Source organism: Trifolium pratense, linkage group LG2 (genome assembly GCF_020283565.1).
Source record: "Trifolium pratense cultivar HEN17-A07 linkage group LG2, ARS_RC_1.1, whole genome shotgun sequence".
NCBI lineage: Eukaryota > Viridiplantae > Streptophyta > Magnoliopsida > Fabales > Fabaceae > Trifolium > Trifolium pratense.
Genome location: NC_060060.1, coordinates 31,108,359 through 31,133,581, shown reverse-complemented (window position 1 = coordinate 31,133,581; position 25,223 = coordinate 31,108,359). Strand labels below are relative to the sequence as shown.

The following is a 25,223-nucleotide window of genomic DNA, read 5'->3' as shown; positions in this document are numbered from 1 at the left end:
ACACATTTAGCAAAGTACTCCTTCAAAAAAAAAAATCATTTAGCAAAATACACAACATATTTATATTTTTTTGCATCACATTCACTGATTCAAGCACACATTCTATACTCAATAGGTACATTTTCGTTGGTTTATTTATTTATTTTTTTAATTTTTATACGGTACTATTAATTATTTCCAAAAGTTTTAGCTTTAGAAATTAGTTTCAGATCTGTATTTATAATTAGTCTATGTCTGTTTTTTTTATGCTTTTGAATTGGAATTCAGATCTGTGATTTTTATGGTTGTGTTTTTTTTATGCTCTAGAAATTAGTTCCAGATCTGTATTTATAATTAGTCTATATCTGTTTTTTTTATGCTTTTGAATTGGAATCCAGATCTGTGATTTTTATGGTTGTTTTTTTTTATGCTCTAGAAATTAGTTCCAGATCTGTGTTTTTTTTTTTTTCGTATAGACAATTTGATTTTCTAATATGGACCCTTGTCACTAACGCATTATTATTTTGTAGGTGCCAGTACCATAAGGTCGATACCAGTACCAGAAGGTTTGAAGGGCGTGAGTTCAAACCAACCAACCACAAGGTGAAACTAGCTTCTTCTCTGTTCTTATTAATCTATATACTCCATCCGTCCCAAAATATAAGAAAAAATGAGTCAAAGAAACTTGATGTATTTGGTTAAAGATTTGGACCAAATACATTTATTTTTGTTGACTAACTTTTGCTTATATTTTGAGACGGAGAGAGTACTATATATTTTGTATAATTTTTTTTTATTTTTTTTATATATTATTTTTATTTTATCTTATATTTCATTTACTTTTCTAATTTTGTTTTTTTTTTAGATATAAATCTTTTATATTACGCACATATTAGAGTTAAGAAAAGTTTTTTATTTTTTTGAACCACAATTCATTCACCAAACCTTCAACTTCTATGCATGCATGCATGCATGCATGCGTGTGAATACATTCAATTTCTTTCATCTACACTTCTACACTGAAAGCTGGGTTACGTGTGTCACAACTAACAAAAATTCCACCCTCACTCACTCTATATATACCAAAAAATCACACATTTAGCAAAGTACTCCTTCAAAAAAAAAAATCATTTAGCAATATACACAACATATTTATATTTTTTTGCATCACATTCACTGATTCAAGCACACATTCTATACTCAATAGGTACATTTTCGTTGTGTTATTTATTTATTTTTTAAATTTTTATACGGTACTATTAACTATCTCCAAAAGTTTTAGCTTTAGAAATTAGTTTCAGATCTGTATTTATAACTAGTCTATGTCTGTTTTTTTATGCTTTTGAATTGGAATTCAGATCTGTGATTTTTATGGTTGTGTTTTTTTTATGCTCTAGAAATTAGTTCCAGATCTGTATTTATAATTAGTCTATGTCTGTTTTTTTTATGCTTTTGAATTGGAATCCAGATCTGTGATTTTTATGGTTGTGTTTTTTTTATGCTCTAGAAATTAGTTCCAGATCTGTATTTATAATTAGTCTATGTCTGTTTTTTTTATGCTTTTGAATTGGAATCCAAATCTATGATTTTTATGGTTGTTTTTTTTATGCTCTAGAAATTAGTTCCAGATCTGTGTTTTGTTTTTTTTTTCGGTTAGACAATTTGATTTTCTAATATGGACCCTTGTCACTAACGCATTATGATTTTGTAGGTGCCAGTACCAGAAGGTCGATACCAGTACCAGAAGGTTTGAAGGGCGTGAGTTCAAACCAACCAACCACAAGGTGAAACTAGCTTCTTCTCTGTTCTTATTAATCTATATACTCCCTCCGTCCCAAAATATAAGAAAAAGTGAGTCAAAGAAACTTGATGTATTTGGTTAAAGATTTGGACCAAATACATTTATTTTTGTTGACCAACTTTTGCTTATATTTTGAGACGGAGAGAGTACTATATATTTTGTATAATTTTTTTTTTATTTTTTTTATATATTATTTTTATTTTATCTTATATTTCATTTACTTTTCTAATTTTGTTTTTTTTTAGATATAAATCTTTTATATTACGCACATATTAGAGTTAAGAAAAGTTTTTTATTTTTTTGAACCACAATTCATTCACCAAACCTTCAACTTCTATGCATGCATGCATGCATGCGTGTGAATACATTCAATTTCTTTCATCTACACTTCTACACTGAAAGCTGGGTCACGTGTGTCACAACTAACAAAAATTCCACCCTCACTCACTCTATATATACCCAAAAATCACACATTTAGCAAAGTACTCCTTCAAAAAAAAAAATTCATTTAGCAAAATACACAACATATTTATATTTTATTGCATCACATTCACTGATTCAAGCACACATTCTATACTCAATAGGTACATTTTCGTTGGGTTATTTATTTATTTTTTAAATTTTTATACGGTACTATTAATTATCTCCAAAAGTTTTAGCTTTAGAAATTAGTTTCAGATCTGTATTTATAATTAGTCTATGTCTGTTTTTTTTATGCTTTTGAATTGGAATCCAGATCTGTGATTTTTATGGTTGTGTTTTTTTTATGCTCTAGAAATTAGTTCCAGATCTGTATTTATAATTAGTCTATGTCTGTTTTTTTTATGCTTTTGAATTGGAATCCAGATCTGTGATTTTTATGGTTGTGTTTTTTTTATGCTCTAGAAATTAGTTCCAGATCTGTATTTATAATTAGTCTATGTCTGTTTTTTTTATGTTTTTGAATTGGAATCCAGATCTGTTATTTTTATGGTTGTTTTTTTTTATGCTCTAGAAATTAGTTCCAGATCTGTGTTTTGTTTTTTTTTTTCGTATAGACAATTTGATTTTCTAATATGGACCCTTGTCACTAACGCATTATTATTTTGTAGGTGCCAGTACCAGAAGGTCGATACCAGTACCAGAAGGTTTGAAGGGCGTGAGTTCGAACCAACCAACCACAAGGTGAAACTAGCTTCTTCTCTGTTCTTATTAATCTATATACTCCCTCCGTCCCAAAATATAAGAAAAAGTGAGTCAAAGAAACTTGATGTATTTGGTTAAAGATTTGGACCAAATACATTTATTTTTGTTGACCAACTTTTGCTTATATTTTGGGACGGAGAGAGTACTATATATTTTGTATAATTTTTTTTATTTTTTTTATATATTATTTTTATTTTATCTTATATTTCATTTACTTTTCTAATTTTGTTTTTTTTTAGATATAAATCTTTTATATTACGCACATATTATATTTTTAATTCTGTGTCTATTTTTAAATTGTTCAATATTTTTAGTTGGCAGGCTTATCAGACTTTGGTTTTGATGTTAAGATCATGTTCGAGTATGTATTGTCTATGATTTTCTCCGACCGTAATTTCTTTGATTAAACGTCCAAGATCTTGAAAGTAAGTTATTCTTATTGCGTTTTATCGATATCATCCTTTATGTTATCCAACTTGTTGTGATTCAAGATTTGTGTTTTACCACACATGCTTAATTGATATGCTTATATTACAGAAGGATGTGAGGAATTAGCCACGGCAAGAGGAGAAGGAACATCTTCAGCTTTGGCTTTGGCCAGTGCAGTGGAAGATGCTGGTGCCAATAATTCTGGTACAGAGAGTAAAGAATGTTAAGAATGTGTTATTCATAACTGATCTTATATGTTTGTTAGTTAGTTTAAATCAATTGAAAGTTGGTTAAAACAGTTTTTAGGTAGTTAGTTAGTTAGCTAAACTACCAAGTTAGTTAGAAGTTAGTTTCTAGACTAATTAGTTTGTTACTTGTAGTCTAAGTAACACATATAAATACACTTATGTGTATCATTGTAAAATACTCTTTACTTGGCCCATTAGTGGAAGAATAAAATTTGTTTTTTTTTGCTCAGTCTTTCATCTTCTTCTACCTCACAAAATCAAGAACATAGTTCCCTTTCTTTTCATCACAGTTTTCTGCAAAATTGTGCTTGTGCTCATAGGCTTTGCCTTGAGCCTCTGCATTGTGCATTGTGTGTGTGTGCTTGATGCTTTTGCTGCGCTAACAAAGAAACCGCCTCTATAAATTTGGCATTTGAAATGATAATATTGTTGCTGAATTTTTATCTTTAAAAGTTTTTAACCAGTTCTACTTTTATTTCCAGGTAGAGTCGAGGATGCTGATACATGGAACAGAGAAACTGGACTGCAATATTCCTGAGGTTTCAGCCAATTCTAGTTGAGGGGCCGGCAATTTATAGCATATGCACAATTTTTGTGATCCCATATATATTGCTGCCGGAGGTTTAGTCTACCTAAGATTTGATGGTGATTGTTATGTTTCCTTCATATGGTGTGTGCATGGTTTAAAAATCACACCACACCAAACCTAATTTATGGTTTGGTTTTAGATCCAAAATCATTTCTTTGAAAAATTGGTTATTTTGTAAAACTAATTTGGATTTGCCTTTCATTCATTCATATGTAATTTCTCTATATTTATTAATGTATAGTTTAAAGATTTTAATTATCCTTAAAAAAAAAAAGGTTCATAAACGGTTCGGAACCAATTTTTAACCGGTTCGTAATAAACCGGTTCGTAATAAAATTTGGGTTATTCACTTGAACCAATGTTGAATAGGTTTTTTACTTAAACTAATTAATTTTACATTTTGTTTTATTAGTTGATTAAAAAACATAGATTTATTAATTATTTTAAAAACATAATTTTTCTTTAATTTTATGAATGAATTGGTTTATAAATCAGAACCAGAGGTAGTAGTGAAATCAAGAGGTATAGAGATGACCAAGCAGTTTAATATATAAATATGTCTTCACCTTGCCTGACTTAGTTAAATGATTCATAGTCAGCCATCCACAAAAGAGAGGAAGAATTGAACTATTTAGTCAAAAGCATGTCAAGGATATCTATTATGCAGACTAGTGAGAAAGTTGCAGCTGATATAATGGTCACAAATGGATTTATAGTGACACTCAAAATGGGTGTGAATCTAACTATGTTTCTCCATGGAATGCTTCAATTGATCATGTAAGGGATGTTGTTGTTTGTCCATGGAATGCTTCAATATATGTATTCATTTTTGGTAGACTATTGTTGTGGCATGTCATCATAGTGCTTTTTGATACCGAAAGGCGAAAGCTGTATTAAGATTCTGTCATAGAGCTGAATAACCGCATTATGTCTAAACAGATCAAGATGAGATCCCTTCTCTGCTATCTTCTGTCCCCAACAAAACAAATGAAGGTTGCATGAATATTGTATAATGCTTCCATTCATTTCTCCTTAACTGATATCTACACAACTAGTAATGGTATATCCATCATACAGCAATAATCCCAAGGTAGGTGGAAAGTTCATCGGAAAAAATTGCATCTCTTCACAATATCATGATAAATTTAAGCAACTGGTTCGGTTGTATTTGCACGTGAAATATAGATAGAAAATGAGACAAATAAATGAGAAATAGCTATGTAGTTTGAACTAATGACACTATAACAGTTACATCATCAAGCTTGCCACCTGCATAACCTACATATCCCAAAGCCTGCGCTGCATCACCGAAAGGACTTCTGGTGGATCTTGAACTTCCAACCTCTTGTGCCCTTGTCGCCAAGATTTCTGCTATATCCTGCAAGTTATCCATACATGTAAGCATAAGCTACCAAGTGTATTAGACTCCATAAGCAGCAGTTTGGTTAGTATATGGTGAACTTGATATTGACCGCGATTTTACCATGCTAACAAGTTAGTAATAGGATGCGCTTGCTCTCACTTTCATAGATGATTTTCCAAAAATAATTTTTACTTTAATACTTTGTTTTCCAAAAATAACAAGTTAGTAATAGGATGCGCTTGCTCTTACTTTGTTTTAAATCTACATTTTATATAATGTAGAGGATACAATAATCAACAAAAAAATTTCTTCAGTACTCATCATCGCTACATGTAAGCAGTAGAAAGCTGGACAAAGAAGAGAACCAACCTGAGGTTTCAAGCTAGCTTGTAGTGATCTTGATATAGTTGATGCTATTTCTTGCTCATAAAGATTGTCAAAAAGGCCATTTGTGCCAAATACAATCCCATCACCGTCGTGTAGATCGATCTTGTACTCCTGAAACACAATTTACTTTGAGTTTATATTGTATTCGGTAAATTTATCCAAATTATTCTTGTAGGTTTAATGATTATTAATTAGTTATTAGTAATCTAAAATCCTCCAAGCCACTTATATAATTTTGAGTCTCAATGTTCAAATGAAGTATACTCAAAAGCTCATGTCTATAGGAGAAAGGAAACAAATAATTTTCCAATTATTTCTCATATCAGGTGAAAATGAGAAAATGTTACGAGGTAGATTACATACCTCAATGATTTCTGAGTGGTCGTCACCTTTAACTATATGTATCGGAAAACTGAATTCGTGAAACATGGCATTTGATATTTTGAAGATGGAACCATGTCTTATAATGATAAATCCAGTGTTCCCAACATTGGCTGCATGGAGGGCCTGCAGATAAATTGCTATAGATGATTTGCATCCTTGGAAAATGTGTTGTAGAAGGATTATATATTTATACATTTATGATCGCGGAGCACAAGACAACCCAAAAGTAAAGAAACAATTATGATTGCAACCTAAATCTAAGTCAATGTTGTCAAGAGCAGATCGCAGGAAAAATAGCAGTTTGTTCAAATTTCAAATCCTGTTATGCTACAATGCTATAACGCCACTACTTGACAACACTTTGCACTAAATAGCGTATCATAGAACAATAGCGGTTTGTTCAAATTATACTACGCTATAGCGTCGCTATTTGATAACACTGGTTAGGAAATTAATTCTATGTCTGGCATGGATTAAGTAATGGGACACTTGCTTCCGGACAAAATACTATAGTGTACTCAAATCACACTAGAAGTACTAAAACATAATTTGGGACATACTGATATACATATATTATGAAATAGTTGAAAAAGCAGTATAAATTGAATGAGTAACTCAGATGTCACTCAATCTGGTACTGCCATTATCATTCTTTTGAGCTACCTACTTATTCTGTTCAAATTTAAACTAATTCGCAAAAACAGATAATCATTTACCTGTCCGTCAAAGTAAGCAACCAAAACAGAAGATGACCCTGGAGATTGTGTTTCAGCAGCACTTCTGAAAATAACTTCTGCAGGTTTTATTGTTGAAATGTTTTCATAATTTGACACAATATTTTCACAGTTTCCCATGAGTTCCCTGATATAAACTCCAGTATTACTCCCTGCATAAAACATTTCCGGGGAATAAGTATAGTTTACAACCAAAAAAGACTAAAAATAAGAGCCTTAGTAGTGGCAACTTGAAAAGGTACTCTTTACTCAGTCCAACAAATCGAAATAATATTTTCAAAAGAGTAAATGCAAGCTCACAAATTACAATGAGTTAAATAAAAATATATTCGATAAATAGCATTTTAATGGTTTAATTGGACTGTTGTGGTTTGTATTAAAACTAACATTCAATGCAGAAAGAATACCTTCGAGTGACCACTGACCAACTCCATCAGCCACAACTAGCCAGTTTTGTTGGGGAGAAATAATATAAGCATCTTCTCGACTTGTCAGTGCCTGAAAGTTGTTATCAGTACATATTGCGGGTTACATTACTTCTAGAATTGAGTAAATAATGTCAAGATATTAATGTCAGGAAGGTACCTCAGAGGGATGAGGCAAGCAAGCAGCACCAGAAACTAGTAAAAGCTCGGTTTTAGAAATGTTTTCCCTGTGCACATGCAATTAACCAGCAAGAAGAACCATGAAAAGGGTCAATTCAAATTCCAAGAATGTGTTGGGCATTATGCCAATCAAGAAATAATATCAATGTGTAATTATGCTTATCAGCTTTCCTATAATAGATTAGATAAATCAATGACAATTCAAGAATTGATTTATTCCTGTAATTTTTAATTATTAGACGTAAATGTTGTAACTATTATATATTGAATGAAATATCAAAGCAAAAGTCATTAAGCCATAACTTGTGACACATTAAACCTAGATAATTGCAAGTCATCTATGACTATGACAGCCTGCTTATGAAGATCATTAGAAATTGTTGTGTTTCATTCCTTAGAAAACCAATATTTTACTTACACCATATGAAACTCCTATATCAGTCTCAGGCTTAAAAAATGTTCATTGCTTTATCACCAAATTCAGAGACTAGGATGTGCTTAGACATATTTATTTTCAACAAAAAAGGTGGAAGTTTTACCAATGGTAATATATTTGCCTTCACATACTGAAGACCATGAGGAGAAAGAGTGAATGTAATTTAGAATACAGAAAAGAGAAGATAGTTAGCATACCCGTCACTAGCCAACTCAACTGGATGTATCTCTGAAACAGTATTAAGTAATGGATTTTCATAATCACTTCTTTCAGTATTGCCAACATCTATTTTCTTTTCCAAGTCTGAGGATGGAACCAAATCATCCAACTAAACACAAAATTAACAAAGAAATCATATTAGAAGTGTTAATGCTCTCAAAGAAAATTGTATGCACAGTAAAGTGAATTTTGGCCCTCCATGAGGAAAGGGAATAAGACTAACCAACAATACTGAGTTTTCCAATTCACTTGCATCAACTGAGTTATCCACGACGAGGTTACTTGTTTCATCATCATTAGCATGAAGTTCAGACCCCAAAGAAGGAGACGATGGTGGCAATTCCCTTAAGTCAGCATCAACACCACCAGTCAAGCTATCTGTTGCCCTATAATCAACTTGTTCAGGCTCTAAAGAAGTGGATATTGGCACAGATTCACTCAACTCAGCATCAACACCGGAAGTCAGGTTGTCCGTTGCAATATAATCAACTTGTTCAAGCTCTAAAGAAGTGGATATTGGCACCGATTCACTTAACTCGGCATCACCACCATCGGTCAGGTGGTCTGTTTCTCTATTAACAGACTGTTCCGAGTCTAATGAAGTTGGTACTGGCACAAACTCACTTATTATGCCGTCATCAACACTACCAGTCAGGTTATCAGATGCACTATAATCAACTTGTTCAGAATCTAAAGTAGTAGATACTGACACCAATTCATTATTGTTAGCATCATCAACACTGCAAGCCAGATTGTCTGTTGCATTATAATCAACTTGTTCGGACTCTAAGGAAGGAGATACTGGCACCAATTCATTTATTGTGGAATCAACACTTCCAGTCAGAGTGTCTGTTGCACTATAATCAACTTGTTCGGACTCTAAGGAAGGGGATTCTGGCACCAATTCACTTATTGTGGTATCGACACTGCCAGTCAGGTTGTCTGTTGCACTATAATCAACTTGTTCGGACTCTAAAGAAGTCACCATTGGCACCAATTCACTATCATCAGCATCAACACCGCCAGCCAGATCATCTGCTGCACTATAATCAACTTGTTCGGACTCTACGGAAAGGGATACTGGAACCAATTCGCTATCATCAGCATCAACACCGCCAGCCAGATCGTCTGCTGCACTATAATCAACTTGTTCGGACTCTACAGAAGGGGATATTGGCACCAATCCACTTATTGCGGCATCAACACTTCCAGTCAGGTTGTCTATTACTTGTTCGGACACCAATTCACTATCATCAGCATCAACACTTCCAGTCAGGTTGTCTATTACTTGTTCGGACACCAATTCACTATCATCAGCATCAACACTGCCAGCCAGATCGTCTGCCGCACTATAATCAACTCTTTCGGACTCTACGGAAGGGGATACTAGCACCAATTCACTATCATCAGCATCAACACCGCCAGCCAGATTGTTTGCTGCACTATAATCAACTTGTTCCGACTCTACGGAAGGGGATACTGGCACCAATTCACTATCATCAGCCTCAACACCGCCAGCCAGATCATCTGCTGCACTACAATCAACTTGTTCGGACTCTACGGAAGGGGATACTGGCACCAATTCACTTATTGTGGCATCAACACTGCCTGTCAGGTTGTCTGTTACTTGTTCGGTCTCCAAAGAAGTCAACATTGGCACCAATTCACTATCAACAGCTTCAACACCACCAGCCAGATCGTCTGCTGCACTATAATCAACTCGTTCGGACTCTAAAGATGCGGATACCGGCACTAATTCACTATTGTCAGTATCGACACTGCCAGCCGGAACATCTTTTTCACTATCATTAACTTGTTTGGACTCTAAAGAGAAGGGTACTGACACCAATTCACTTCTTGCAGCCTCAATACTGGCAGTCAGATCATCTTGCTCAGACTCTAAAGAAGTGGATACTGGCACTGATTCAGTTATGTCGGCATCAACACTGCCAGTCAGATTGTCTGTTGCACTATAATCAACTTGTTCAGACTCTGAAGAAGTGGAAAGTGGTACCAATTCAGTTATATCAGCATCAACACTTCCAGCCTTGTCCACTGCACTATAATCATCATGCTCAGACTCTAAAGAAGTGGATACTGCTTCCAATTCACTTATGTCAGCATCAACACTCCCAATCAGGTTGTTTGTTGTTCTGTTGACAGAATGATCCGACTCTAAAAAAGTGGATACTTGCACCAATTCAGTTAAATCAGCAGCATCAACACCACCTGCCGCGTTTTTTGCTGCTTTATCCACACTGCGACCATTGTCAACTGTAGAGAGATGAGCAACTTCAATGTTAGCCTTCTACCTGACAAACAGAAAATAACATTCAAAAACTTCAATGGACAATGTTGATTAAAAAGACATCGCGTAAGCCAAAATCTCACCTTCTTTCTCTTCAACTTCCCCGGTAGTACCACTACTATGATCAGAAAACATATCTGAATCCGGAGAAACCGTCGAAACGACAATCTCTTTAGACACACTCGAAACAACATTAGGCTCAGCAGCAACATCTTCACTACAAATTCCATGCTGACCATCATCGCCATCCTCAACCGAATCCAACTTCAAATGTTTATCAATTATTTGCAAATCATTGATCACAGGAGTCTCACTCTCAGGGTAACTATCAAGAACAACACTACTTTCGTTTTCACTCGCGAGAAGCTTAGAATTTTGATCAGCAACTACTACAGTTGAAGAAGATTCAATTTCTTCACCTCCTAAGTTACTATTATCATCTTCATTACTAAACTTTTCAACACCATCATCATTCAGCAAAACACTAACACTTCCTTCCTCAACAACACTCTCAGGAACAAGTTTCTTTTTGTTCAATTCAGCTATCATTTCTTTAATCTCACTAGCATTTCCAAATGTAAACACAAAACTTCCATCCGAACGCTCTGTCAAATTAAGCAAAAGCTAAAGTACATGTTAAACAAAACACAAATAAAAAAAAAATAAAAAAAAAAACTCCTTTTCAAAGAAAAAACAAGACCCACTAACAAAAATTGAAAATTGAGAAAAACCCAATAAATAAAAAGGAAAAAAGATAAAAACTAGAGAGTTAAATAAGAAGCTTACGAGTTGAAGAGATAACATCAACATCATCATCATTTTGTTCAGGTTGTTGAGGAGCAAATGGGGTTGAGGATGAAGTTGAACTGGAAAGCACATGGGTATGGCGGATGGAAGTGAAGATGAAGCGTCTGGGAAATGGGATTGAAGGAGAAAATGGATCAAGGATTTGGGAAGGTGATTTAGGAGGAAGATTGAAGCATGGAAACCAGAGACAGTTGAAGGTTCTGGAGAATAATAGATCAGACATTTCATCAATAATATGTAATTAACATAACATAGGAAGAAGGAGTTGCTTGCAGCAACATGCAACTATGTGTGTGCTTGTGCTTGTGTTCTGTAAAGTGCAAGAAAGAAGAAAGGTCACGTGGTGAAAAGAAACAATAATTACTGAAATGTTGTACACCATACATGTCATTAACTTCATTCATCCATGTGGATGGATATTTATAGCTTTAAGGGTATGTTTGGTGCGCAAGATAGCATAGTGACAGGATATGATATAAAACAGGATAAGGATAGGATAACAGCAGGATAACAGTTATACTCAGTTATCATATCCTATGTTTGGTGCACACAAGATAACAAACATGATAACTATTATATTTTATTTTTAATACATACTTGCTCATAATAATATGATAAGATATATAACATATTTAATTGACAAAATTACTCTTGTAAAACAATTGTTATTTTTTTAAAATTATTTTGTAATACTTTGAATTTTATAAATTAAAAATATAAATAAGTAATCAAATAAATTTATATAATTTAAAATAAAAATTATGAGAAAATAATCAAGTTTAATTTTTTATATGAATCATGATCAAATAAATAACTCAATAATATATACATGTTAGATAAGCCAAATAAATATATGATATATCTCATACGTAAATAATAAAACTACTATTGCAAAAGAATTATATTTAATTTTTTATAAAATTTAAATTAATATCCCTATTTGTCAATTTTTTGATAATCATTTTACTTTAAAATATTGTAATTTTAGTAAAATTTTGATTTTTTAGAATATATAAATTACAAAATTACCCCTGTGAGAAAATCACATATATATTTAAAAATTAATTATTTTATTATTTATATTTTATTAATTTTATTTTATGTATTTTAAAATATATTTTATAAAATAAATCAGTAAATGTTTTTTCTTCTTATCCTATCCTGCTGGTAACCCAGCTCAAATTCAGGATAAGAATTATAACTAGAGAGACAGGATAGGATAAGCTTCAGGATTAACTTATCATATCCTGATGTATCACCAAACACTGGATTGCGACAGGATATGATACAGTTATCCTATCCTGTTTCTTATCCTGTGCACCAAACAGACCCTAAGTTGTCTATTTCAGCTATTTAATGAAATTATTTACTTAAAATGTTAATCATTTTCATTTTTTTAATATATTTAGCATATTTCTGTAGCACCAAAGTTCTGTGTTATGGAAAAAGAAGAACAAGTGACGAAGTGGAGAGGGAAAGCTAATTAATTGGAAAATTAATAAAACTTTGAAAAAGTCATAAAATGGTGCATTAATCGCCCGGTTATCCTTATCATTTGCAATGTTGCACAGGTAGGGTTGGCAATGGGTCAGACGGCCTACAGGGGCCTTCGGCCTGGCCTGATTATTAAAAATGTCAGGTTTAGACTTTGAAAACGGCCTGTTTACATAAATAGGTCAGGCTTAGGCTTCTAAAAAGGCCTGCGAAGCCTGATAGGCCGGCCTATTTATAATAATTATTATTTATATAATATTATTATTTATATCTTATAAAAAAATATTATTTATAATAATTATTATTTTTCGTAATCGTATTTGTTATTTTATTAGTTTTTAATTATTGTGTTAATCATATTATTAGCTTTTTCTTAATGTTGTAGAAATTATAAAAATTTAAATGTGAACTTTTTAAGGCCTGTTTAGCCTATTTAAAGAAACTATATAGAGAAGCTTTAATGTAACACAGACTTTTAAACAGGCTACAAGGTCAAACCAGACTTTTAAAAGGCTCAGGCTAGGCCAAAAAAAAACATTTGATAGGCCGCAGGCCAGGATCAGGCTTGAAAAAAAAATCGTAGGCCAGGCTTAGGCCTGTCAAGGCCTGGCCTGGCCTGACTTGTTCCCAACCCTATGCGCAGGTTAGAAAAATCATTTATAAATAGTTACTATTTCAGTTTCTTAAATAGTGTCATATATGTCGTGTGAATTTAACTCAGTTTAAAGAGACATCACATTATATATTCAGATGATCGGAGTATGAATCCTGAATACTCTATTTATTCATCTCAAAGAATAAATTTTTTAAGTTTTTTTTAAAAAAAGAATAAATATTTTAAGGAAAATGATAAATAGTACATTCGGTGCACTAGTTAAACACATAAATAAGGAAATTTTGTTTTGATATTCGTGCATTTAATGCATTGAAAGTATAAAAAATTGTTTCTATCAACATTAACTTTATGTTTTATTTATATTTTTGATATGCTTGAAGTGCACCAGATATATGACCCATTTTTTAATCACTACATTACTTGGGAAAAAAGAATAGTATCCTGTAACTTGTAAGGACAGTAATTTGCTTAGTAACATTATTGTATACAAAATTGATTTTTTTAAGATGAATAATGAATTAGTTTAAATGGTGAGAATTTTGAACTCTTAAATAAGTTGTTAGTTGCGTCAACAAAAACAATAAGTTGTTAGATGTTTTGTTTCTTGCCAACACAATTTTTATTTTTTGAATCAATCAAAATTTGAATCAATCAAATAAATAACTAATTATATTAATCAACACTCTAGATTAGCACAATGTGCACGATCTAAAATAAGCAAAATCAATCTCAAGATACGACCAAGTAGAGCAAAAGTGTTTCACTTCCAAAAAAACACAATCATGAAACTATGAGGGATATATTGAATTGAGATTTTATGAGACAATTTTGACAAAAAAAATCTTGATGATTTTATGAGATTTTGTTGGACTATATTGATTTTGTGAGATTTTAAAGACTTTTTTACGATCAAGATTTTTAACACATGATTTGAATGGATTTTGAGAGATTTTTTTCAAAAGACTTTTTACAATCAAGATTTCATAATACTTTATATATTATGAAACTTTTGTATATTTGAAAAATTTTAAAAGAATCAATAAATTTTAATAAAAGAAATTATATTTTTTTGGAATCGAAATATTAAAAAAAAAAAAACTTATGTTTTCTTTTTAAGTATATTTCTAATCACCAATCCACCACCACCATTGATGGGAAACAGAAGCGAGAATGTTGCTCTTCATCGCAGAAGAAAAGCTTGTCATGATCATGTGGTAATCATGAACTAGATGAAGATAAACAAAAGATGGCACGGTGGAATTTGTAATTGATTTAGTTTTCAGCATTTTCCCATGACATTGATTCGAGTCCTGGTTGAAATTATTCAATTGGCTGTTGACTGTTGACTGTTGAGAGGAAAATCAGGAGAGACAAACTAAGAGGCATCTGGAAATGGTTAACAAGAGATCAGTCGTTATCCACCCCAGGATCAACAAGTAGAACATGGTATGTGAGGATAGCATAAAAGAATGTTGAAGCTAGAGTCAATAATCAATATCCTATTCCCCGACCAACTCACTAAATGAAATCCACACTACATATTACCAAGTCAAAGACTTGGAAAATTGATCACAATCGCGTTCTTTCACTGTTTTGTTATAGGATTCAGTATAAGGTCCACATTCTCTATGTCGAGCTTCATGTCTTTTCAATCTTGAAACAAGGTAAGAAGGTTTTTCTGATAGTCCTTTGTGGAATATGACCGACTGAGACAAGATTTTTCATTGAAACCGCCAGCTAGAAGGCTGCCAAGCAGTAATAACATATTGTTGAACCAAATTGTCAAATGCTGAATAGCTTGAAACATCCATGCGAACATGATTCATTTTTTCCTTCTTTTTCCTGCATAATAATAATAATAATAATAATAATAATAATAATAATAATAATAAATTGTTTCAAACCAAATCAATTATCAATTAATACAATACATGTGAAACTAATAAGAACAAGTAGAAAAGAGAGACTTACATTTTATATTTCGATTGATTATACTCCCTCCGTCCCAATTTGATTAACACAGTTGATTGTTTCACGCATGCCGATGCATAACTTTGACGATTAATATTTTTAATTGTATAATAGTAAAAATTATAAAAATTTGATATTTTGAAAATACGAGACGAATCAAACAACGTCTTATATGCTAATATATTTATTTTTGTTTATTAGTACAAAAATAAGGTCAAAACAACACGTGTAAATAGTGCACAACAGTTAACTGTGTCAATCAAATTGAGACGGAGGGAGTAATTATTTTGTTGATAAATCAATTGATTATAATTAATCAACATGCTATTCATGCTAATTTAAAATTACAGGAAACGATGTTGCGTTAGGTCTAAACGGTGGCGACGAGTCCAAGTGAGGGAGTAGGGTTTGGTGCTTATTTTGATGAAAACTTATTTATTTGTATAGCTTATTTTGCATAAGCCGAAAAATAAACTAATTCAAACATGCCTTAAATAAGGTGTATGTAGTTGTATTAACATATATAAATAAATTATATTGAAACTATTTAAATTTAGGCTTAATTAGTCTATTGGTCTTTAAAGACATTTTAGGTTTCACAATGGTCCTTTAAAGAAAAAAAAGGTCCGGATTGGTCCCTTAAAGACATATAAGTTTGCCATATTGGTCATTTCCGTTAAATTTTAACTCCAAATATAACAAAAAATTCCAATTGTTAAAATTTTAAAAATTAATAAGGTTTTTGGTGGATCACTTAGACTTAACGACATCCACAATTCAGTCAACTAAAACTAACGTTTTTTGTGAAAAATTGACGGAAAGGACCAATGTGAGAAACGGATGTGTTTTTAAGGGACCAATCCAGACCTTTTTTCTTTAAGGGACCATTGTGAAACATAAAATTTCTTTAAGGAACCAATAGACTAATTAAACCTTAAATTTATTAATAAATAATATCGTAAAAATAAATATAATATATAAGAAAAATATTCAGTGTAAAAATAAAAAGTACAACAAATAAGTATATTTACTATTTAGTCAAAAAATAAAATAAAAATAGACAATAGATCAACTTCTTAAAAACTATACAAATTTGCTTAAAAAAAAAACTATACAAATTAAGTGTATTATTATTACTTTTTAAAAAATTATTATATGGTGTAGATTTTAATGTATTAAAAAAAAAAAAAAGAAGTCACGTTTGTAAATATATTCTTGTCCTTTTTATGATAGGATAATTTTTTAAATTATGATACTAACTACTATTGCTTTTTTCGCCAAAAATAAAATAAACTTCATGGTTTATTTTTATATAAAATGGAAAAATTACAAACCTTTATAGATAATAATTTTGATTTGTCAAAATGCATTTTGTTAGAATATTCAAGGTAGAAAAAACCATCAAGCTTAATCTAATGGTGAAAGGTTTGGATAATAGGCGCTAGAAGTCAAAAATTCGATTGTCAGATTGTAAAAAAAAAAAAAAGACAATTAGATTAATAATAGCATATTTTTGTGAGGTCAAGAAGCACCAAGTGCTAAGAGCCTCAGACACATATTGCATCAGACATATTTTGCTTCATTAAATTATTGTTTGTTTGGATTTATTTACTTGTCATCCAAATTATCTTCCTTAATAAACATGAACAATATCAAAAGATAGAAAGACAACAGTGTTATGTAACAAGGTGTCCACGTGGTTGGAAGCCAAATCAGCTGAAGATGTAAATCCATTTCCTATTGGTTCAAAATCTATCCACTATTAGCTTAAGATTTCTTCTTCAGATTTCATTGTCCTACTTGGCCTTCTATGAAATCCACTCACACACATAATATAGTCTCAAACTTCTTCAACTGCAAAGTGAGCTTCAAAACCAACTTCTATTAGTATTTTCTCACTATATATCTTTTCAGAGAAACTTCTTTAGTGTGTATAGAGAATAGTAATGGCAGCTGCAACATCTGGTGCTGTGTTGAATGGTTTAGGATCTTCCTTCTTAAGTGGTGGAAAGAGGAGCCAAACATTGCTAGCTACTGCTATTGGAAGTAAAGTTAGTGTTGCAGCTGCTAGTCCTAGAAGACTTATTGTTGCTGCTGCTGCTTCTGCACCAAAGAAGTCATGGATACCTGGTGTTAGATTTGGTGGAAATCTTGTCGATCCAGAATGGCTCGATGGATCGTAAGTCTGACCATTTAATCGATTTCTAACTTTTTTCTTTCGAGTTTAAGTATATGTTTGGTTCCACTTTTACACAAGACAAAATTGACTTCGTTCGTGTATAATTGATTTTGACATGTTTGAATGTTCTCGAGTAGAAATGATTCTGCGTCCAGAATTGATTGTAACCTGAAGTTAGAATTTGTAGTTTTTACTTCTACGATTGATTCCTAGCCCGAATCTATTTCACAAAATCAAGAAATCAAATTTTGTCATCGCAGAGCCAGGTGCACACTAGTTTTCTTTCGAAATATTGACTTCTTTAATGTTTTTGGATTGCAGGCTACCAGGTGACTTTGGTTTTGATCCACTAGGACTTGGCAAGGACCCAGCATTTCTCAAATGGTACAGAGAAGCTGAGCTCATTCATGGAAGGTGGGCAATGGCTGCAGTTCTAGGTATCTTTGTTGGTCAGGCATGGAGTGGAGTTCCCTGGTTTGAGGCCGGTGCTGACCCGAATGCAATTGCTCCATTCTCCTTTGGTACACTTCTAGGAACTCAATTGCTTCTTATGGGTTGGGTAGAGAGCAAGAGATGGGTTGATTTCTTCAACCCGGACTCACAGTCGGTTGAATGGGCAACTCCATGGTCAAAAACCGCCGAGAACTTTGCAAATTTTACTGGAGAACAAGGTTATCCAGGAGGGAAATTCTTCGATCCATTGTCCCTTGCTGGCACCATTGAAAATGGTGTTTACATTCCAGATGCAGAGAAGCTAGAGAGATTGAAATTGGCCGAGATTAAGCATGCTAGGCTTGCTATGTTGGCTATGCTGATTTTCTACTTTGAAGCTGGACAAGGGAAGACTCCACTTGGTGCTCTTGGTTTGTAAACATAAACAATTCATGTAGATAATTGTACTGAGATGCTAGACAGTTGCAAATGAAGTTTTTTCATAAGTGTGTTGTCCCATAACAAATTAAATTCTATGTTCTAATATTTGATGCATTTGCCTTGTGTCTGTTCTTAGATGTAGTCATAGTATATATACTTTGCATTTATCATGAAAACATATCTATTGGAATTTTGACTATGTATCTGTAGCCGATTCGCATGCAATGTTTAACCTTTGCCGTATCCGTATGCAAGAAGGTAAAAATATGTAAAGAGATTTTGGATTTCATACATAAATGAACACTGAAAACAAATCAAAGCCATAAAGAACAAACTATTAAGATAGATTTCATTGAAAAAATGCACACAGTAAATGTTCACAAAGTTCTGCATTCAAAAGCAGAAGAATTTAACTAAAAGATGAAGCAAATTTATGTGAATTTCTAGTAGGGAAAGAAAGTGATATACTTATTAGCTCCCCATAGCCATCAAAAACTCGCCTTCACATACAACTTCACCTCCAACATATGCCTTGCCATCCATCTTGGCAATTCCAAATCGCTTTTGCAGCTTAGTAAGTGTCATTCTCATAACTAAGGTGTCCCCTGCAATCACGGGCTTACGAAATCGCACTTTGTCTATCCCAGCAAAGAAGAAGTTTTGACGAGAACCACCCACGTCAGGCTGCAACATTACCAAACCACCAACTTGTGCCATTGCCTGCAGCAAAAGATCTCGTGTTTATGTCCTCTTGTTAAGCATATTATAACAGAAAGCATATTCATTTTTTCCACTTATTGACTTGCTTATTGTATAGGTATGAAATTGTTCCTTGATCAAATGGAACTTCTAACAGGTCGTTTGCATAAAATAATAGTTTTCAAGCTTATGAACAAGCTTAGAGAATTACATACACTGGTTATTTATATCAATTCCAAAGGTCTTTTGAGAATCTAAGTAATATGGCAAATGATCTGTACCAGCTAACAAGGAAGGAATCAAAGGTTATTGTAAGCTGGTCCAATGAAGAAGGCAAGACACTAATTTCATAGACCAGATATTGAGCTCTTGGAGGTGTTAGTTTCAAATTTAAACATTAGTTTTATACTCCTTCTAATATCCTAATCAAAATAATGAAACAAATTATAAAATATAAAGAAATATGGAAACCAATCCTTAGAGATGATTTAAGATATTGTAAATTAGTCCCTCCTCCGGTCCTTACTATAAGAAAAAAGTTTATTTTTCAGATACATCAAACATTCTATGAACCTAAAAATCAAACTTTTTCTTATAATGACTAGAGGGAGTATTAAGGTACTATCTTAGTATTATGAGGTACTTTTTGCATACTCTAACACTACTCTTTATGCTAAAACTAGTAAACTTTAAGCTTGTTTATAAATATAGGCTTATAAAATGGATATGTCAGAAAGATTATCATTGCTAGTTCCATGAATGAATATAAAGAGAAAAAGTGCAGAGTGGTGACCTCAACCATGAGAACACCAGGCATGATAGGTCTTTCAGGAAAATGACCAGGAAAAAAATTGTCGTTGATTGTAACATTCTTTATAGCAACAGCAGAAACTCCAGGATTGTATTCAATCACTCTATCTACCAGTAAAAAAGGAAACCTGAAAAGAGAAACATGAATGATTCACAAAACAAAAGACACAAATCACAAATGTTTGTTGAGTTGAATTACCTTACCTATGAGGTAAAATCTCAAGAATCTGATTGATGTCCATGACTTTTGGAAATGCAGGATACCCTACAACATAAACAAAGTATAATGTTGTCAATTGTCATAATCTCTATAACACCGACACTTCTGATTGAAAGTGTGTCCGACACAGCCAAATATCATGTTGATGTGTCAGTGTCGTGTTTGTGCTTCATAGGTCATAAATAAATAAATAAGTAGACACATAAGAAAGGAAATAAAATGTTGTAAATCATACTTAATTCAATGGGGGTAGTGTCTTTTTGTTGAGGAGGAGCATTGGCGGCGGCATCGGAGGAAGGAAAGGTGGTGGTTAGTGATGGTTGTCTGAATTGGAATCTAGTGGGGAAATTGATGATGAGTGGAAAACTGGGTTTGGATGGTGAATGGGAAATTGGAGAAAGCAGCAATGTGTTGGAGAAAGTAGACACTGCCATTGGAATTGATTCTGAAGCTTGTTTCTTTTCCTGATCTCCTAATTAGGCAATAGTCTTAACAAAAACAACAACACTTGTGAGGTGAATTAAGTGAATAGTATCTTAATTAATCTAATCTAATGCTAAAAAGCAAAGAAGGCGACATGAACGATGGATGGATGGCAACAAGCCAACAACATATCTAACCTCTTTTAGTTTTATTTCACTTCAGTTAGGGCGGACTCTCCAACGTTGTTCATGTTTGTTGTTTTTGACAAACTTGTTGTTTCTTATTCGTTTATTGGTGCCCCAATAGTGTTGGGCACGAGAGAGTCTGTTAAGATGATATCAAAGTTTTTTCACGATTTTCTGGACCACTTGTTATCAGTTTTCTGATCGGGGCATCCATCACTCATATATGCGCACCAAGCCCAATAGTGATGGACGCGATGAAGTGTATTAAGAATTCTCACATCGGTTAGGAGTTGACTTGAATATATGTTGTAACAATTTTCACATAGTGATATTGTCTCGTTGTCGGGTTGGACAACAATCGTAGTTTTTTTTTTTTTCTTTCGGTTTTAGAGTTTTCACGTTATATTTTTGGGTTGTTGATTGCGCTAATGTGTTTATTTTTACTTTTTCAACTATGTTATTTCCTTACGGTGCCCTCCTTCAAAACTCTTGCCACTTGAACCAATTTACTGATGGTTTTTTCTCGTTTTTATTCGATTCTTAGGGGAAGGAAATTTTAACAATCCGTAATTCACCGTGAAATGAGTAGAGTCTAGACAAAACTGTTTTATTCCAAATCGAATTTAGGTTCTCCTGAATGATCTGTCTTTTAGTAAGCCTCATTAACTGATTAAAGTTTGATAGACCCATCGTCGATTTGAGCGAGTTAAATTGAAAATGACTCAGAATTGTTGGTTGACTCTATCCATTCAAGAAGACAGAGCAATTCAGAATTTAATTTAATTGTTAATGATATTATTCTTCTTATGTCATCTCATGTATACTTTGAAGTGAAGTTAAGTTATGTCATCTTATGTATTCTTTTATGTATTGAAGATTTATTAATTAATGATACGAATCAATAATAATAAAAACAAACTCGAATTTTAGCTCAATTCAACTCATTAACTGAAATCAAATGAAATAAACACTAGTTAATACATTTCATAATTTAAATACGAAAAAAATTAATTTAACTTTTTTTTACGAAAAAATTTATTTAACCTAAAGGTAAAAATTTCTAAGTTTAAATACACCCTATCGATGTGGGACTTATTTCTTAACGTAAATGTCATACATTTTTATAGCGAGTCCCTCCTCTCTATTTTTGGTAGTTATCGATGTGGGACTTCTATTTTTTGTTTCTATGGAGCTTACATTGTTAGACTTCACTCTCTTATGGTAAGATGTTGTACTTTGTCTGTAATTTTTATCTTCTCCAACTCACCATTTTCTACGACATTGTTGGTTGGCTTATGTCACTGTAGTGTAACACACCTTCATATTCAAAATAGGGCCTCATTTGTTGGAATTAAAACAAATTAAAACATCAAACTAATCTAATTTATTTCTTATTGCTTTTGTTAGTAAATCAAATTGTTGAAAACATTACTCTTTTGTGGTTTCTTTGAATCTATTTAGATACCACCGCCGGCCGATCTTAACGGTGGTGAATGTTAGAGACATATTAGAGTGAGATAGAGATTAGGAATAATAGATAAGATGAAGATGGGGGAGTAAACAAAAAAAAATAACAAAAAATGAGTCGTTGTTCAAAACAGGAAAACTCCATTGATATGTGTGTCATATATATATATATATATCTATCATACATCACATTTTCAATTTATTCTTTTATTTTTCTTACATTTTGGTAAAAATTACAAGAATACAACTAAAAATTACACACACTTAGCTTGCCTGTTTCCTAAGATGTAACTTGGTTGATGACAGTGGCGGAGCCAGGATTATAGCGGAGCTTGGGCACAATTTTAACCACAATATTTTTTTGGATAGCATGAGTTAAAACAAAAAAAAAAACTAGAAAAAACCAACAAAACATGAGTCAAATAAGAGGGATAAAATATAACATACCAACAAAATGTGTTTATACTCTTTACAAAATGTGTTTTATGTTTTTAAGTGATTATACATCAAAACTTAATAAACAGTTTGAAGAAATCAGTTTATGATTTATCTTCAAAACAGAGCAAACAACAGAACACATCAAAACCTAATTTATTTTCAAAATCAGTTTGAAGAAATCAAAGACAATTGAGATTGAAGAAATCAAAGTAACAACAGAGCAAAACCCAACCCAACAACACAAAAATTCTAGATTGAGATTTAAGAATAATACCTAAAGTGAGAGATTGAGCGGTTGAGAGAAAGAGAGAGATTGGGCGGTCGGCGACCGAGAGAGAGATTGAGTGGCTGACTTTTGAGAGAGATTAGGCGAGGGAGATGGAGATTGATCGGCAACTGAGACTGAGAGAGATCGACGGCGGTGAGGGCGATGGCGAGCGTTCTGACTTTGAGAGAGAGAAGCAGCTTGTTCGTTTTTTTTTATTTTTTTTACTTTCTATTTATCAGTTTTATGTTATTTAAAAAAAAAAAAAATAGGTGGGACAGAGCCTGGGCACGTGCCCAGGCATGCTGTATGCTAAAACCGCCACTGGTTGATGATTTATTTTTCAACCGTACTTGGTTCGAGACCCGACACAAAGAAAAAATTAAAAATTACCCACACTTTAACGGCAAAGATGCCAACAATACAAAAAAAAATCAATAAATTAATAAAACCACTTATGCATTAATTAGTTGAAAGCAGAACATATATTGCGAATTTCACCATTAGAACCTGTCTTCAATGTTACTCATCTTCACCATTGATGTTCCAAATTCAACATTAAATGTTAATCCAAGCAACCCTCTTAAACCTAAGTATCTTTGCACTAAGGTCTTTGTTGAAGCATCATTCCACAATACTTGATCAGATTGAAGAATTCCGCGCCCGTTTTTCAAATTAGCATAGTAAGAATTATCAAATTTGTTTTGACTTCCAGTATCAAATGCAACTCTATTTGTAGCACCATTGTTTTGAGGGCATAGTGTTTGTAATTGTGAAAGAAATGAAGGGTCGATGGAAGGGTCAGAAGAAACATTTGTTGTGAAATTGTACAATCTTTTATTAAAGAATTGACATGCAACAGTTCCAATTGTATGTCCACCTATATATATATATATATATATATATATTCATTAAAATAAATAATAAGTAAATAACACATATAGTTAATGATATTCATGAGTTTGGAATATTGCATGTGTGATAACTTACCAACTAAGGTGACAAGGTCTTGAGTATTAAGACCCTTTTCTGCAAATTTTCGTTTTTGCACATCAACAGAATCACTAGGACCCGGTAAATTAGCGACATCTAAAGCTTGTGACACGCGTCCGTCTCTACGTCCAGTAGGCACTTGCCAACTCAGTCCACCACTCTGTAGTGAAAACATAAATAAATTAGAAATTAGAAATATATTCAACTTTTCAACTTATGTAATTTTTATTGATCCAATTCTATGTACTAGCATTATGTGGTTTACTATATCATTAAAGTAAAATGCTCAATTAATATATACAGTTAAATTTGTTAATTACCATAACAACAGAATCACGAGCAGCAAGGGCAAGGATATCAGCACAAGAGACAACACCGGGACACACATTTTCGAGCTTTGTCTTAGCATCATCAATAACTTCATAACCTCTTAAACCAAGGTTCGGTAATGTTGTTCTCTCGGTGCCTAGGCCAGCAATGAGAACCGAGGCGTCACAACCTTGGACAAAACAATCATGGAAATGCAACCTAAGTAAACCAGGAGCCAAAGAAGAATCGGAGTTAACATGAGATGTAACCGTTGACTTAACAATCGATTCCGCTTGAGGACATGTACTCGAATAGAATCCTACATATGTCTCTTGGCTATGAACTTGTATGTTCACAATACCCAAAACAAGGAAAATAATTACAACCTTACACAAATTACTCTCCATTTCTATTTTTTAAGGAAATCAAGAGTTGAAATTAATGCAATGAACAGCCTATTATAAATCAACAAAAGTATGCAAGCTTATATAATATGAAATATATAACTGTTTAGGACTTTAGGCTTTAGGTGAATGTAAGAGAGCTAATGTATAATGATTATGTGAAATATGCAATTGATGAGGTGCAAGTATTTATATGGAAATTTAGAATTAGATTTTGGGGGTCAAAATTAAGATTAATTAAGAGAATGAGTAAGCTAAGACGGCTTCTATATGCACAAGTTATTATGTGGGAGCCATGCATGCAAATATAAAAAAGTAATTGAAATGATCTATGATGGATAAATATATGTATAGTGGGTGGAAGTGGGAATGAGTATAGTCGTTGGGTTAGCCCTCTAAATTT

General features: G+C 32.7%; 3 protein-coding genes, 1 long non-coding RNA gene and 1 pseudogene across 6 annotated transcripts; 2 read left to right on the top strand and 3 right to left on the bottom strand.

Moving 5' to 3' along the window:
• Positions 1-2,282: 2,282 nt before the first annotated feature.
• Positions 2,283-4,263, top strand: LOC123910109. Of its 2 annotated transcripts, XR_006810131.1 has the most exons (5): positions 2,283-2,364; positions 2,872-2,944; positions 3,287-3,390; positions 3,503-3,598; positions 4,125-4,263. It is a non-coding gene; the product is annotated as an uncharacterized LOC123910109 (long non-coding RNA). The 2 variants fall into 2 exon arrangements; XR_006810130.1 differs by lacking the exon at positions 4,125-4,263 and having other exon boundaries at positions 3,503-3,744.
• A 1,070-nt stretch (positions 4,264-5,333) lies between these two features.
• On the bottom strand, positions 5,334-11,866 carry LOC123907103 (probable protein phosphatase 2C 62). 2 transcript variants are annotated; one of them, XM_045957208.1, is made up of 10 exons: positions 11,454-11,866; positions 10,751-11,291; positions 8,583-10,633; positions 8,338-8,468; positions 7,685-7,751; positions 7,507-7,597; positions 7,082-7,251; positions 6,345-6,488; positions 5,964-6,092; positions 5,334-5,609 (listed from the first exon to the last, which is right to left on the bottom strand). In XM_045957208.1, exons 1-10 carry the CDS (start codon positions 11,700-11,702, stop codon positions 5,448-5,450), a joined length of 3,735 nt encoding a protein of 1,244 aa, XP_045813164.1. In that variant the 5' UTR covers positions 11,703-11,866; the 3' UTR covers positions 5,334-5,447. The 2 variants fall into 2 exon arrangements, with proteins under 2 accessions (XP_045813164.1, XP_045813163.1); XM_045957207.1 differs by having other exon boundaries at positions 10,751-11,272.
• A 5,216-nt stretch (positions 11,867-17,082) lies between these two features.
• Positions 17,083-18,721, top strand: LOC123908052 (chlorophyll a-b binding protein CP24 10A, chloroplastic). The gene is made up of 2 exons (XM_045958556.1): positions 17,083-17,734; positions 18,056-18,721. The coding sequence occupies exons 1-2, from the start codon at positions 17,502-17,504 to the stop codon at positions 18,603-18,605; spliced, it is 783 nt and encodes a 260-aa protein (XP_045814512.1). The 5' UTR covers positions 17,083-17,501; the 3' UTR covers positions 18,606-18,721.
• Positions 18,722-18,930: 209 nt separating this feature from the next.
• LOC123908053 (3-hydroxyacyl-[acyl-carrier-protein] dehydratase FabZ-like) lies at positions 18,931-21,018 on the bottom strand. Its single transcript, XM_045958557.1, has 4 exons — positions 20,572-21,018; positions 20,321-20,381; positions 20,100-20,244; positions 18,931-19,327 (listed from the first exon to the last, which is right to left on the bottom strand). Exons 1-4 carry the CDS (start codon positions 20,768-20,770, stop codon positions 19,079-19,081), a joined length of 654 nt encoding a protein of 217 aa, XP_045814513.1. The 5' UTR covers positions 20,771-21,018; the 3' UTR covers positions 18,931-19,078.
• A 2,449-nt stretch (positions 21,019-23,467) lies between these two features.
• LOC123909087 lies at positions 23,468-24,959 on the bottom strand (annotated as a pseudogene).
• Positions 24,960-25,223: the final 264 nt, after the last annotated feature.

Excerpts from the sequence above, each read along its gene's own strand:
- LOC123907103 (XM_045957208.1), bottom strand. The coding sequence starts at position 11,702 with ATGAAATGTCTGATCTATTATTCTCCAGAACCTTCAACTGTCTCTGGT. Across the intron at positions 11,292-11,453 it reads TGATGTTATCTCTTCAACTC|CTTTTGCTTAATTTGACAGA; the intron begins GTAAGCTTCTTA and ends CATGTACTTTAG. Across the intron at positions 10,634-10,750 it reads GGAAGTTGAAGAGAAAGAAG|TTGACAATGGTCGCAGTGTG; the intron begins GTGAGATTTTGG and ends ATCTCTCTACAG.
- LOC123908052 (XM_045958556.1), top strand. The coding sequence starts at position 17,502 with ATGGCAGCTGCAACATCTGGTGCTGTGTTGAATGGTTTAGGATCTTCC. Across the intron at positions 17,735-18,055 it reads CCAGAATGGCTCGATGGATC|GCTACCAGGTGACTTTGGTT; the intron begins GTAAGTCTGACC and ends TTTGGATTGCAG.
- LOC123908053 (XM_045958557.1), bottom strand. The coding sequence starts at position 20,770 with ATGGCAGTGTCTACTTTCTCCAACACATTGCTGCTTTCTCCAATTTCC. Across the intron at positions 20,382-20,571 it reads CACTACCCCCATTGAATTAA|GGTATCCTGCATTTCCAAAA; the intron begins GTATGATTTACA and ends TTTATGTTGTAG. Across the intron at positions 20,245-20,320 it reads CTTGAGATTTTACCTCATAG|GTTTCCTTTTTTACTGGTAG; the intron begins GTAAGGTAATTC and ends TTCTCTTTTCAG.